Source organism: Ambystoma mexicanum, chromosome 7p, assembly GCF_040938575.1.
Source record: "Ambystoma mexicanum isolate Mex_15411 chromosome 7p, UKY_AmexF1_1, whole genome shotgun sequence".
Taxonomy (NCBI): domain Eukaryota; kingdom Metazoa; phylum Chordata; class Amphibia; order Caudata; family Ambystomatidae; genus Ambystoma; species Ambystoma mexicanum.
This window is the reverse complement of record NC_090939.1, coordinates 170230784-170245796: the sequence shown is the minus strand read 5'-3', so window position 1 is coordinate 170245796 and position 15013 is coordinate 170230784. Positions and strand designations below refer to the sequence as shown.

General features: G+C 43.6%; 1 protein-coding gene across 4 annotated transcripts in view; it reads left to right on the top strand.

The window, feature by feature from the left end:
- The window catches only part of PDZK1 (PDZ domain containing 1), a 201815-nt gene that overhangs the window by 111876 nt on the left and 74926 nt on the right, over window positions 1–15013 (top strand). For all 4 annotated transcript variants that reach the window (XM_069636013.1, XM_069636010.1, XM_069636012.1 and 1 more), the window contains 2 exons: window positions 1189–1325; window positions 13551–13746. In XM_069636013.1, coding sequence (XP_069492114.1) covers window positions 1189–1325; window positions 13551–13746 — 333 coding nt within the window. The remainder of the gene's footprint in view (window positions 1–1188; window positions 1326–13550; window positions 13747–15013) is intronic.

Below are 15013 nucleotides of genomic sequence, written 5' to 3'. Positions count from 1 at the left end.
GCAGTGTCTTTTAATCCAAGTGAGGAAAAGGGTTGGAGGACATAGCAAGTTTCTACCATAACAAAGGCAGCAGAAAGATAGAGTAGGATAAGGATGGAGGGGAGGGGAGATGAGAGTGGTGAGCGGTCTATAAAACGTTGGTGAAATCGTCAGGATCAGTTCTGGTGGCGTGCATACTAGGAAATCCTGATTCGATGGGAGTGCAGAACATGTCAGCCGCAAGGTACTTCACAATGCGAGGGCACACTTGAGGATTTTTAAATGGTGGGGCAGAAGAGAGACGGGTCTATAGGAAGAAGGGCTGCTGGGATTTGCAGAGGTTCCTCAGTGTAGGAACTACAGTGGCTAGAGCAAGCTGTGAAGGTACATGGGTTGAAGAGGGAAGCGAGATGAGAAGATGCAGAGGGTGACAGTCTGTTACTTGTGGTGTGAAGAGCCGATTGGAGCACAGGAGTGGTTTTCTTAGCAGAGGATGGGTAGGAGCTCAATATAGCAGGTGTAAGAGAAGTGAGATAGTGAGGAAACCATGGGGGGGTTGGTAGGAGGTGGAGAGCAGGTGGTAGGGAGTGGAAGAGGTGCGAGGACGCGCAGGGTGTCTCATATTTGTGTAATCATAGTGGAGAAGTCAGAAGTCAGATGCACAGTGTTCAGCAGAGAGGCAGGAGAAGACAGAGAGGTTCTTTGGTAGTGGGAACGAGGGCTGGTGGGTCAAAGAGTGGCAATCAGGCATGGCTGAGCAGATGGTGCTTCAGCCATTTTCAATGGGACCTACGCAGAAGGAGATGTGTGATACAATGACTAGATGGTGGTAGGCGGGAGAGCAGGGAAAGGGAAAGATTCCCAAGGTCTATCAGAGCCAATGTGTCCCCTATGTACAGTGCTCTGTTGCTTTCCAGCTAGTGTTGCACCTTTAAAATCCCAACCATAAGGCATATTTTCAGAATACCTCTGTATGACTGTTCCTTTATTCAGTGTAATTCTGTGTTAGTCTATGTTCTTGTTTACTCCGCTCTCCTCCTGAGTATTGGCTGCTCAGCCTCAGCTACCAACAGGTGAGCCAACGAACGCGTAAGCAAATCCTGTTGAGGAAGGTGACGAGGAGAACCCTCTTTAACAACAATGTCAATTTCCTTGTATTTCAAACCACATGCACCTTGACATGTTCTCTGTAACTCCAATTCGTTCCAGGTAAGAATGGCTTGTTCATAACAGCACTGGCCACGGAAGGATCAGCGTTGAGGGCTGGAGTCAGAGATAATGACCGCTTGGTGGAGGTGAATGGGGAGAACGTGGAAAAGGCCACCCATGAACAAGTGGCAGCCAAGGTAAGGCGTCCGCGTTGCCCCTCAACTCCTCTGCTGCTTGATGAAGGCCGTTGTATAGAGGTCAGGGTTGAAACACGTAAGCAACGAGCGGCTCTTAGTGCATGGCCCAGGATGCAGTTGTGCAAATAAGAAACTTATGACCGAATATTTCAGCAGCCATACTGGCGCACTAAATATCCCCATGAAAAAAGTTTACAATGTGGGACTTAATTTATATTGGGCTAAAAAGCATAGGTTATGAGAGATGCATTTACACAGTGTCATACTTCTCTTAGGTTGAAGTTCATTGGACTTCTTTGCTGCAAATCACTGTTGTTGCAATATTTTTATTTTACTTGTTTCAAAATCTGTAATTTGACAAATGGTCAAACCCCAGTAACTGCAATATAAAAAATACCCTTATTTCGACAGTGGCTGATAGTCGCTCTCAGTGTAAAAAAGGGTCCATATGTCTTAATACAGTTGTAAGGATTAGTAAGTGCTTTAAAGTGTTTGTAACACGTGTTTAATATGTGTGCACCAACTGGTCACCTGTCCTTAAGTTATTCAAGCCTAAGGCCCTTATTATAAGTTTGGTGTTTTCCTTCTGGAAATACTCCCAAATAGTAGTGCTATTACCATATGCTGTAACCATTTGACCACTTTAAGGGTCCGCTGCCCGCATAATTCAGGACCTGGCAGATTTTGAGCTGTTTGCCATTTCAGAGTCTTGTAGGACCCCATGGGATTTCGACTGGTAATTACTGTATGTCATAATTACTGTGGTTCTATGTTACCCACAACCCCATATATTTTTTGATGAGATTTTTCCTAAAACATATTCTGGTAAAAAAAAAACATTTATAAAAAAGGCTGTAGATGTAACAACATTGTATGGTTATATGTGATTTTACCAATCACAATTACACAGTGGTACATTTCATCGCGGGCAAAACACTGAAAAACACCGGAATGTAGTTTTTTTTGTAAATTGGACCCCCCCCAAGCCACCTGATTTCCACCCTTATAACGCCACCCCAACACCATCCGACCCATTTTAACCCCTTACCCCACTTTCCTTTATATATTTATGTAACATTTTCGGTGTTTTCCAGTGTTATTGTCTGCTCTGTTCTGTACCACTCTGTAATGTTTGCAATAAAATGACTGGATTCTCACTGTTCCATTACGGCATGCGTTAATGCTTTGTGTGGCGATACCACCAAAGAAAAGCTCTTAGAAGACATGAGTTTTACTTCTGGAACTCTGAATTTGCCAGAGCGGCAAAAAAAAACAGGATTGTGAAACACCAGAGGCAGGTGCTTTACCACTACCACTAAACGTGTAATCTGGCGCTCAATGCAGTGGTAGAAGTGTGGCAAAAAAGTAGTGGAATTTCAGTGGGGGATGGGGTAGGCATGAGGTGGAGGGTGCAAGTCATGTTCCAAGGGGTTGAGGATGGGCCCACTTGACAGCCACGCACGAGGAACAGGCAAAAGAAAGAGGCCCTCTGTATAGTTTTTCATTATTCTCTCTCGCACTTGCGGAGTCAGCTGTAAGATTTGCATATGGCCTAACCGCGGCGGCTTCATCAGGGACCTGGCACTAGAAACACGTGTGCTGTCATGACTAGATATGGGTCATTTATTACGAAGTCTGGACCCCAAGACTGCAAATCCTTCATCTGCTCTGGAAGAATCCGAGTCTGTGGTCCTGAATTATCCCACAGGAGTGCACTACTGTAGTGCAAGTGGCCAGTCACTGAGGCTCCTATTATCACTGCACACTTGTCCAGTGGCGTAAATGGGACAGGTTCCACGTTGCCACCTAATGCTAAAATAAAATCCTCTGGAAAGGAGCTGCACCTTTATCGGGATAGTTTTTTTTTGCCGCAGTACATTTCACCGAAGAAGAAATCATCGAAGATTTTACAACACATTTTGGCGAAAATATATGTCGGGGGTGGGTTTAGGTGAATAATTAATGTGGTGCGGTTAAGGGAAGGGGCTGTGGGGGGTCTCCCCCTGCAAATATGTTTGGTAAAATCTGGCAGGAAAAAATAAATCAATTAATTTCTTCTTCAATTAAATACATTTGAAGAAATCGCACACAACCAATCAATTTATCAAGTGTACCATTTTAGTATTTAACCTAAAATAACTTAACACGTTTCCCAAAAATAGGGGGGCATGGGGTGTTGTGAGTGAGAATTTCTTAGGGTTAGCAGAACCCCCTTGCAGCTTCCGACAATTAAGATGAAGCCAGGTAGTGTTCATCCAGGCTGAGACGTCATTCAGGGTTTGTGAACATCTGGTGAAACAGAATTCGGTGTAGCTGCAGCTGTTGCTGGGTGGTCGATGCAGAGGTAGGTGATATCTTCGATAAAGAAGCGTTCCGGAATGGTGAAAATAATATGTGAAAAGTACTGGAGCTGTTAGCATTAGGCAATAAAAATAGTGGTACTCTGCTCCCGACCGTTCCTGCTCACTTCGACCACTGCTTAAATGTTGTCATTATTTCTTAACTCTTTTTGGGAAGCAGCATAAGCCCTGCTGAAGTCATCTCCACTCCCCTCCCCCCTCCGCCCCACTGCATGGATATGTCAATATTAGCCGAGCGCTCAGGTTGTTTGAGGACACAGTCCTGGAACCCACAGCGCCAGGGGATTCCATGGCTGGAATTAGGACCTCAGTGGTCTTCAGACTTTTTTGGCCTGGGCCCCCCCTGAGCAAAGTTTGGGCAGGCCGGGCCCCCCCAAAAGTGCCAGATGGGCAGAATGTAGAAATCGCTATGAACTTTTGCGTGCCGTCACCGCACCCTACTCCCAGTACAGACCCTGGGCTCTCCCCACCCTACTCCCACCACTATCCCAGTGCTGCCGCCCATCCTGCTCCCACCACTATCCCAGTGCTGCCGCCCATCCTGCTCCCACCACAGTCCCAGTGCTGCCGCCCATCCTGCTCCCACCACTATCCCAGTGCTGCCGCCCATCCTGCTCCCACCACAGTCCCAGTGCTGCCGCCCATCCTGCTCCCACCACTATCCCAGTGCTGCCGCCCATCCTGCTCCCACCACAGTCCCATTACACAAGCATACACACATCCATACACATGTAAATAAAAAATAAATCGCCATAAACGAACCTTCTGAAGGGGCCTGCGTGTGGTTGCTAAAATGCCCCACTCCAGGTTGCTCTGCCCGTATGTGCGAGGAGGCGCAGGAGCACACCCTCGCACATACATACATGCAGTGCTCCAGCCAGCATTCCCAATGAGCTATGCAAGGCTGGCGAAGCAAAACGCCCCCACCCTTGCATGGCTCAGTGATCATGTGCGGCTGGGGACATGAACCCGTCAAAGCCAAACAGTGTTTCCCTTTGACAGTTCAGCCAGCCCAGGAGCAGTCCCTCAGCTGGAAAAAGCAGCGGAGGGAGTGCTCAGTGTTTCACTGGGCTGGCTCCTCGGCTCCTCCATAATGGGTGAGGTGGCCAGTGGGTGGACGCCCCCTCACTCATTATGGATGAGCTGGAAGGCTTGGACTGGCCTATAGGGCAATAGGGCGATGACCGTACCAAAAATGCATAATGCTAATGTCGGCCAGTCAAAATGGGCCACTTTTTTGGCCAATGTGGGCCAGTTTGAGGAGTTACTTCACTATGCAGCTAGTGCTTTGACCATTGTTGCTGAATAAATATTCTTTAAAGATCACAATTTGTTTACATTTGAACAAAAAACAACTCATGGGCACTATTCAAACAGTCGGTGACTAAAGGACTGAATATCCATTTGCAACTGCTGGCCATTTTTTCATTGGTGCCTAAGACCGTTTTATGGTCCAGTCTGACCATGTGAGCTGCCCCTTCCCAATCTAAAAAAAAAATTTAAAAAAAAGTTTTTATTTTTTTTAATTTTATTTTTGTACACATTTCATGCTGGGCTCTGGCGCCCCCCCTGGGATGTGGCCGCGCCCACAGTTTGAAGACCTCTGAATTGGGTTCTTGACTTTTTTCCTGCCCCTGGCTCATATTCTTAAAAAAGCAAGATTATTGTTCTTGACATTTTCTCAATGTAATCACAACAACAAATATGCGCCTATTCGAGGCTTTATTGAGGGCTCCTCCCACTTCTAAGCGCTTTAATAGCAAGTGTTAATATTATCCCTGTCGAAAAGCTATATGCTTAGGTTCTTCAAGTAATCGTTATTCATAACAAGATGTTATAAAGCAAACCGCTGGGTCCCATCACCCAGGCTGACTTCTACCAACTGACTCTATCTAGAACCTTCACACAGCATGCACACACAAACATTCCACCACAGCACTCCAACTTTCTCTCAGCTCATCATACACATGCATACATTGCAAGCACTTCACAACAGCGCCTTCTCAGTATGCCGCAGCCTGACCCCTTACCTCCGCAATGCCACACCGCCTAAATGTAACTGTTACCATGTTATTGTTGACGTACTGTTGCCATGACTAATGTATCTCACCATTGTATGAGTGCCATACCACTGTAATGCACTATGTAAACTGTTGCTCGCCTAAGCAAGTATCCTGTAACAGCGCCGCGATGCCGCAGGGCCGCTGTGCGCTTTATAAATTCAAATAAATACATTTAATATGGCGCAACTAAGGATGTTAAGGATGTACAATCTCACAAGTATCCATGGTGTATGGGTGCTAGGTCACGTCTCCACATCTTCACGTAAAGAAATGTTTTTGAGATTCTGTGATGAATAAAAAGCAGGACCTGGTATGAAAATGGCAGCACCATTCCCCTGCCATTCTTGTCACCAGTGGCACTGGTGAAGTAGTGTCTACTCTGGAGGTAAAATCCTCCGACATTACAGAAGGAGAACATGCTGTACCGTGGCCAAACTGAACATGCTGGATTATTGCCTGCGGCAAAATGTGTGACATGAGCCACTGCACTGCCACCACCAGTGGTAATCTATTACACATTTACCACCTAAAAAAACTCATAATTACCACTGAATGTAAGATTCGCTGGTCCTCAAAGGGGTCAAAACCTGAAGCAGCCGCTGCTAACTTGGAGGGCAGGTGTGTGTGGTCACTGAACAGTAAGGTGGCAATAGAAAAGGGACTTGAACCACAGGGGCCTTGCGCCTGCCTCTAAAATGTGACTGCCACAGTCAGAAGAATGTTTTATTGTCCGTTGCATCTTTTTACCTTCAGCAGAATTTCTTTAAATGCTGGGATTAAATAAATATGTGTTTCAGTGTTGAAATATGTTACAGCTGGCACTAATTACCGCCAGTTGTAATTTTTAATGGTGCACATGTTATGCCATTGACGGTAGTTAATAGGAACACTTAGCAGAGGGGTAATCTACGATCAGTCGTACGTTTTATAAAACAGGGGCCAGTGTGTTCTAAATGTATCACTGTAACAAACAAGCAAATGTGGGCATTAGGGCAGCAGAAGCTCAGGCACAATACAGCATTCTCGCTAACATCTGGCCGTATTCCGAAAGATGGACATCGGCCAGGGCCTTTCACAGCTTCAGTTTAAGGCCTAACCCTCCCACGGTGCTTTTCAACAGGACACCGCGGGTCTGATTTACAAAGCGTGCTTCAATGGGATCAGACACACCCTCTCGCACCCCTCTTGTTTGAAAGCCAATGGCTTGCAGAAAACAGTGTCTCACGCTTGAAAGTTGAAGGCATTTCTTGTAGCTGTAACATATAAGGGCTCATTATAAGTTAGCTGGTGTGGTAATAACGTGCGACGGCATTAAAACAACAGGTTGTCTTGAGTGGAGCCAAATGTAAATCAAATAATATTAATGTGGCCACACAAACTGTTTGCTGGCCCATTCTTGCATCTGGTCCTTCTTCCACTCTCCCGGTAGCTCTGCAGAACAAGTGTTCCATTCTCCCGCACTTTTCAGAACCTATTCGAGACAACCATCAAATGACTGATATGGGAGCCCGTCCACATTTACACAGTCCCTTGTAGACATGGTTAATCCGATGGGTACGAGTCTGGACAGTCAATCTGTGACTCCTCATAGCATTGTGGAGGTGCTGCAGGTTAATCCCCCGACCAGTTCAGAGCTGCCAGTCCAGACACCAGTATACACACTTTTTGAATCAAAGCGGTCTGATAAACAGAAGACTGTTAGATTTTCAGATGTGAAGAAAACAAAAAACATACCAACTCAAAAGAATAATGGCTCCTCAAAAACCAAACAGTTCATAAAATCAGTTACAAATACACAGAAAGGAAAAATATTAGCCTCTACTGCCATTGCAAAAAAATATCAACAGCAAGCACAAGTTCGGAAAGATAGTGCGGGAGTTAGGCCACCAAAAAAAGTTAAATCTTACGCTCCTCTTAATGATCTGATAGCGGTGGCGGCCGACATGCATGGAGCTGAAAGCTCACAGATCACAACTGTCCCCTTAGTTGGCAAGATAGGTCCTGTAGACCAATCTGATGAACTTACACAAGGGGCACTAGATCTCAGAAGGCAGGAAATTAGACATGCTGTTGATGAATATATGAGTAAACAGCCATCTCAGAAAGCTCTAAGTTGTTGTAAATCTAAAGGTATAACAGACATTATAAAAACAGCGATCCCTCATGCAATTCCGACAAAATCATCTTTAGCGGCTAGCACTTCCTTAAAACATGCAAACACAGAATATAATTCTCCATCTATTGCTATTGGCGCTAATGTGCCTACTTCGACCCCAACGTTACCTGTACGGGCCGACTCTTGTCATGCTCATTGCTCTTGTTCAACCCAACAACAGAAAAAACAAACAACTTGGAATCCATCCTCCACTCCACACCTCTGGAACCATCTCATGTTCTCGGTTCATCAAACACTGTTGAGGAACTGGATGCGAGGACTGGACAAGAAGGTGGTACGGTTTCTCTACCACCCCAACTTCTTCAAATACTTCAATTGGCGTTGCAAAAAGCCAATGAAGTCTCGAATCAGGTAGCCCCACCTCTTGTTGATGCCGCACCTCATCCAAACATTGCGAAAAAACAATTGCAATCAAACACTAAAAGACCCGCCTTATACTCTTTAACCATAGCTTGCAGGCCTTCTCCGAGTGTTCAATATGATCTGAATCGCAGGTCAAGACTAACAATCTTCGCAGAAATCCCTGCACTAGAAGACATTAATTCGGTTGATTTACAACTAGTGGAATTTGATAATGAGCATTCACTCTCTTCAGTGAAACTATGGATCAATTCACGGGTTGTCTTAAATACAATCTGGCTTGCCAAAAGACAACTCTATGATTTAGGTTTCATTATTGAAATAAACTCATCAATCACACCCTTACCAGAAGTTGTACCAAAATCAGCTATAACTGAGAATAAGTGCGGCACATCAAAAAATTTCGAATCAAATACAAAGGACTCACTCAAATCGCCCTGTACATTTAATAGAGTGTCTTACATGCGCTAACTATGCCATCCCAAATCAAAACCTTTATTGGTCACCTTAGCCAGTTAGAACACGAGAGGACATCGTCATCTCATTAACAATCCCGATTTGGCCATTGCGAATGCCGACATAATTATGATGCATGAAACATGGCTTATGGATCTCCCAATATGGGACAACTACGATCTATATCTTAATCCCACTCTTAAGAAAAAATTGGGAAGACCAACCTCAGGCCTGCTTATCGCCATTAAACAACTTCCCTCATTTTCATCTGAACATTGGCTCTCTCCCAGCCCTTTTCTACAAGCCGTGAAGCTCAAAGCTGGTGGTTTCAGCTATATTCTAATTAACATGTACTGGAACCCGATAGGAATATCCGATCATGCTTTCATGAAAGATTTAAATCATTTATTGGATTTAATCTGTGTTGATAAACCGGTGCCGCATGTCATTCTGGCTGGTGACCTTAATTTACATTGTTTAGAACCTTTCTATGACAAATCTAGATCAGATCTATGGTTGCATTTTGTTGATTCTCGAAATCTGCAAATGTTAAATGGTACTTTTGCTGATGACATTCCCCCTCACCCCACATGGCATAGAGGTACATCCACAGCAATAATTGATTATATATATGTTAATAAGAACCTAATTAATAACGTGACCAAATTTAAAGTCGTAGACACTAACTTAAGCGATCACAATATCCTATTTGTTAATTGGACTATATCAGACATTGTGGAAAGTCCATATTCGCAATGCACAGCTGGCCTTCTTTCCATCAACCCAGGCTGCAATAGATTAAGATGGTCTGCAACGTCCTTACAACGGTTTAATCAATTTTATGCAATGGAATTACTCAAATCCAGTGGGGTGAAAACAAAACCTGTTGACTATCACAACTTAATGCAATTGTTTCTACGCAAAGCATCACATGAGGCAAAGCCGAAATTAGTACATTTGCATGTGTTCAACAAAGAAATTCAATCCGCAAAAAAGTTATACAGATCCTGCAAAAGGCAGATTCTTAAATCAGCATCAGAACAAAAGAATGGCCTATTGCTAAAGCTAAAAACTAGACATAGGAATTGGATGCGAAGCATGAAAGCCACTCTATATCAAAACGATAGTGCTTGTATGCTTAGGAATCTTGCTGGGAAAAATACTGCCCAAATGTGGGCAACTATTAATCAGAGTTCAACAGGACACCAAATTGCATTACAATGTAATAATGTCCCACATCAAGCTTGGGTTACATATTTCACGCAATTGTACGAGCTCCCACAAATTTCATTTAATGATTTAGCTTCTGTGGAAACAAATACATTTGTTTTGAAATTTGATAAAGAGAACATCTCATACTTCATAAAGAAAGCTACCACTTCTAGGGCTCCAGGACCTGATGGCTTGTCCAACTATGCTTTGAAACAACACCCAGATATTTGGACTGACATTTTGTGGAACATGTTCAACAACATTATTCAGACTCAAACAATGCCAGAAACCTGGACCCACTCCATAATCCTACCAGTATTCAAGAAAGGTGACAGAACTAATCCCGCCAGTTATAGGCCCATAGCATTGCTGGATGCCCCCAGTAAAATTTTCAACCGCATCGTACTTAGAGACCTCAATGCCTGGGCCACCAATCACCAAAGAAGAGATCCTTTCCAGACAGGATTTGTTTCTGGTTTGGGCACTACCCCAAACATAGTCGCCCTGAACATGATAAGATCGCACTACTCTACACTAAATCAACCTTTATATCTGGCATTCATAGACTTTCGGGTTGCATTCGATTCTATTGACCGCAATCTTTTGTATAAAAAACTACTGCGATATGAATGTCCACCTTCACTCCTTGCAATAATTAAACTTCTTCACACTAACACTACTCTACAAGTTAGATTGACAACAGAAGGGTTGCTATCTGTGCCTATTCATACAGCTCGAGGCCTTAAGCAGGGTTGAATCCTGGCCTCGTTTCTCTTCAATCAGTTTATCTTAGATCTTGGTGAGTCCTTTTCTGTCACACTAACTGATGCACCAAAACTAGGCCAACAACTCATCCCATGGATGCTATATGCAGATGACTTAGTTCTTTTATCAACAACTCCACGAGGCTTGCAAAATCTACTTGATACCCTATCCACTTACTCATTAAACAACAATCTTACCATCAATCTGGAAAAAACACAAGTAGTGACCTGTTTGACAAATGCAAAAGCAGCCGGTAAAAAAAAAAAAATTAAGTGGCATTTGCAAAACTTTGAATTGCAGAATGTTTCTGAATATAAGTATTTGGGCATTTCAATTTATGATAAAATCTCAGAAAAATCATATATAGATTCTTTGTCATACAAGCTTCAAACATTAAAATCACAGGCAACTATCCTAATGTCCAAATTCGGTAAATTCTCTATTCAACATGTTATGTCATTTTACCAAGCAAAAGTGGTTCCTATATTATTGTATGGTGCTGAAACGAAACTAATGCATAGTTCATCGGTATGGGACATGCTTGAGTCTAAATTTCGGAAAGCATTGTTAAAACTTCCTAACTGTATCCCATTGCCACTCGTAAGGTATGAACTTGGTTTGATCACACTTCATGTACAATTAATATGGAAAATGTGTTCATTTCTACGCAAATGTCTTTTAGGTCTTGAACATCGTGACATCTTGAGTCCTGTTGCATACTACCTTGTGAATTCTAACCATCTTTTTCCACGCACTTGGAGAAACTGTGTATTGAATGCTCTATCTGATGCTTCTATACCTTTACTTGTCCTTTTGACAAATCCAAACCGAGCTAAACTAAAATTGTATCAAAAAGACTGGATATACACTAGGGACAAATGTTGCACTTACAAGGACTTTGACACTCAGCTATTTGGTCATAAAAGATTCCGGGTAATGTCTGATTACTTACTGAAATTTCCATCACCCTATATAAGACAACAATATCTGCGTTTCAGGTTTAACTTATATCCGACAATGGAAATCATGGCCAGGAGGGGCTTGGTCACTGATGACTTAAATCATTGTCGCTTCTGCCATGACAAAATGTGTCGCGAGACACTGAAACACTTAATAGTAGTTTGTCCAGCTTTAGATGTGAAAAGAAAGAAACTTTTCAGTAAGCAACTGCGAACATATGTACCTCTGACTGATGATGAAATCTGGCACAGAATCTTTTCAAGCAATAAGTTGGGACTTAGAATTGCAATTGTACAATTTTTGGATATAGTGTTGTTGGGGGAAACTGAAACTTATCATAAACCTACTTAAATGAGACTTGAATACAGAACCCCGTGAATTGTTACGAACATGGAAATATGCTTCTGCTCAAAAGCTAGGAAAAAAAAATAAAAAATTGTTTTATTTGCAATTTTAATTGTACTATGTATATTGTGCATTGCAAACTGCTCTTAATTGATCTTAAATAATCACTATATTGTCATATTTGAAAGGTTGATTTATCAAGCAACCAAATAAAGAAAAAAAAAAAAAAATTGACGTATACCGCACCGGTCAACTACAAGATTGTTGGTGAGGTACCTGATTTACCTCCAGCTAAGAGCTGGAGGTAAGTCAGGCCCCTTGACGGCAAAAATCCCTGGTATTGCCGCTGCTGGTAATAGCAGCAAATTTCTGCTGTAGGGGGCCTGACCAATAGGATTCCATGGAATGGGGACTTGCAACCATTGCCAAAACTCGTCATCTGGCAGTAATACTGCCAGACCGAGTGCCAGTAACAGTATTAACATTTGACATTATCCTGGCAGATTTGCCGCCAGGATACTAGCAAAGTCATAATGAGGCCCATTCTGTAGACTTATCTCCAGGGAGAAGGGGAGTATTGTACAAAAACCTTTACAGGCTCATTTTAAGTGAGCACCCAAATCCGGCGGAACAGACCGCCTCCTTGACTGGATTCCCCTTCACGTTGCTGCAGGTGTTTCCTCATTTTTCAGCCGGACTGTTAAAAGGCATAGGAATATAGGCAGTTCCCTTGCCTTTTGCCGCCGCGATCACACGTTTCTCATTGATTGTTGCCATGCGGGCCTACGTGCAGAGTAGTGATCATTAACACCAAACAACTATGAACAGAACTTCCATCAATACAAGGGATCTCCAGGTCTACAGACATAATAAGCAGGAGGAACTCCATAGAAATTCAAGCCCCTCCGCCGGCACGTGATTGGAGACTTTTTGGGTGTCTCCTGATGGATGGGTAAATGCTCGGCGAATCTTTCTCACTCTGTGCCCGCTCCATTAGGAGGGGAAACCTGAGCAAAACGGCCCGGGTCAGTGGGAACACACAGGGATCTTGTCCCTGCTTGTTCTTACAGATCCTAGTTGTTTTCAGCATCCATCTAAAACCCGGATGTTTCCTGCAGCAACTTCAACATGAGGTGCCATCCACTGAGCAGTGTGATGCAGCGGCTGGCTGCACATGGAACACCCAGCTGCACATGGAACACCCACCAACTCATGTGACTAGAAGAGCATGATTACTTTTGGGGGTAAAGTGCCAAGGCCGGGAATAGAACCCAGCACTCCACAATCTGATGTCATCCACTAGACCTTATCTCCTCCAAAAGTCCAGGGTCTTTTCTCACAGCTCTTCAACCAAGGCAAGCTAATACCTGGCTCGCAAGATATTCACTCATGATTTTGCTTCTCTTTCAATGTTGTTCTGAATATTGTAACTTTGTCGTCTTTGTCTACCTCAATGTTGGAAAACAGAAGGCCCTTTTTGACTCTTGCTGTATGACCAAGTGTTCTGCTGCATTTTGTTTTGCTCCAGGTGAAGCAGTCGGGAGACACTGTTGTCTTCCTCGTGGTTGACAATGAAACAGACAAGTTCTACAGCAAGACCAAGACTGCGCTCAAGGGAGAGATGGCAGACCTGAAGCTCCTTCCTCTACGACCCCGAATTGTGGACTTGAAAAAGGGGGCAGACGGCTATGGGTTCTACCTGAGAGAGCAACATGGCAAGAAAGGTACATTTTGCTACTATATTCAATCAGTGATTCTCACCTTTTTATGGTGATGAACCAAATATCGATGGGCAACACAGACATAGGCAGAAATCACCTGTATTCTGGTTGAGGTGGATGCAGAGAAAATCTATGCAAAACTTGTTGGCGCAGATTATTTCTGAACCTGCCCATTATGCTCCTTGGTGGCAATCAAAATCCGCACCTCTGTGCAGATGTTCTCATGCTGGCACACCTGTATGGGAAATCCCACTACCGTTGCAATCCCTGCAGAATGGGTTGGTTTCCAAAGATTGTTTCCTGTGGAAAGTAATTGAGCAATGGACGCCATCGTTACAGAAATCTGCTCTGCGTGTCTACTCTTTACAAATCCCACCATTCCAATAACAATTGAAGTGGTTCTCCCTGCTAAACAATCTTCCAAAACATATCCGCCACTCTGGATATGACATGGCATTTATAACGTGCCTATACACAAGTGTTTCAAAGCGCGATAGCCATGCTATGCGTATTTACTGAAATAGCACTGGTGATTGTCGCCGAGGGCAGGGCAGTTAATCATCAAGTGATTCAAAGATAACACTGAATCCCCCAGCTTGCAAGATCTGCACTTTGGATGAGTCTGTATCTAAATTTGATTTGGTTAATGGGGAACAAATTCCACCTGAACCTCAGGAACTGCCATCTCACCTTTCTGTTCACATAGATGGTCACAAAGAGAGCTACAGTTCCCAGTCTCTTGTGATCAAACTTAAGATGCTCCAATGACTCATACCCATGGAATCTTTCCAAAATCTGAATCCAGTCCTCACCATACAATGGTTTCTCAACCCACATGGGGTTTAAGATGAGGTCTTCCTCCCGCAGCCCCAAGCAGTTCAACAGGCATAGGCAGAATCACGCAAATCCTCTTAAAAATTCAATTTTGTCTGATTGAGTTAGGATACACAGATCTGTATACAATGAGCTATATAAAGGGAAATTATATTGCAATATAATGACAAAATTCTTCACGTCACTCTGGCAGGAAGAGAATTAAGCCCCAATTCATAATGAATTGCTGCCATAGGGAGGGAGGACTGAATGTCTAGAGCCCTGTGCCACAATAATCCTTCTAGCACAGGGAGTAGATTTATTGCCCAGAGTGGGAGCACTTTTGCAAAAATCTTCCCTCCCTCCATAAAATCTCCGGGTAGGTAGTAGTGAGAATGTCCCATAGCGGGCATCCATCTGGTACATCTGAGCCGACAAGACGGTGGCCTGACTCCTC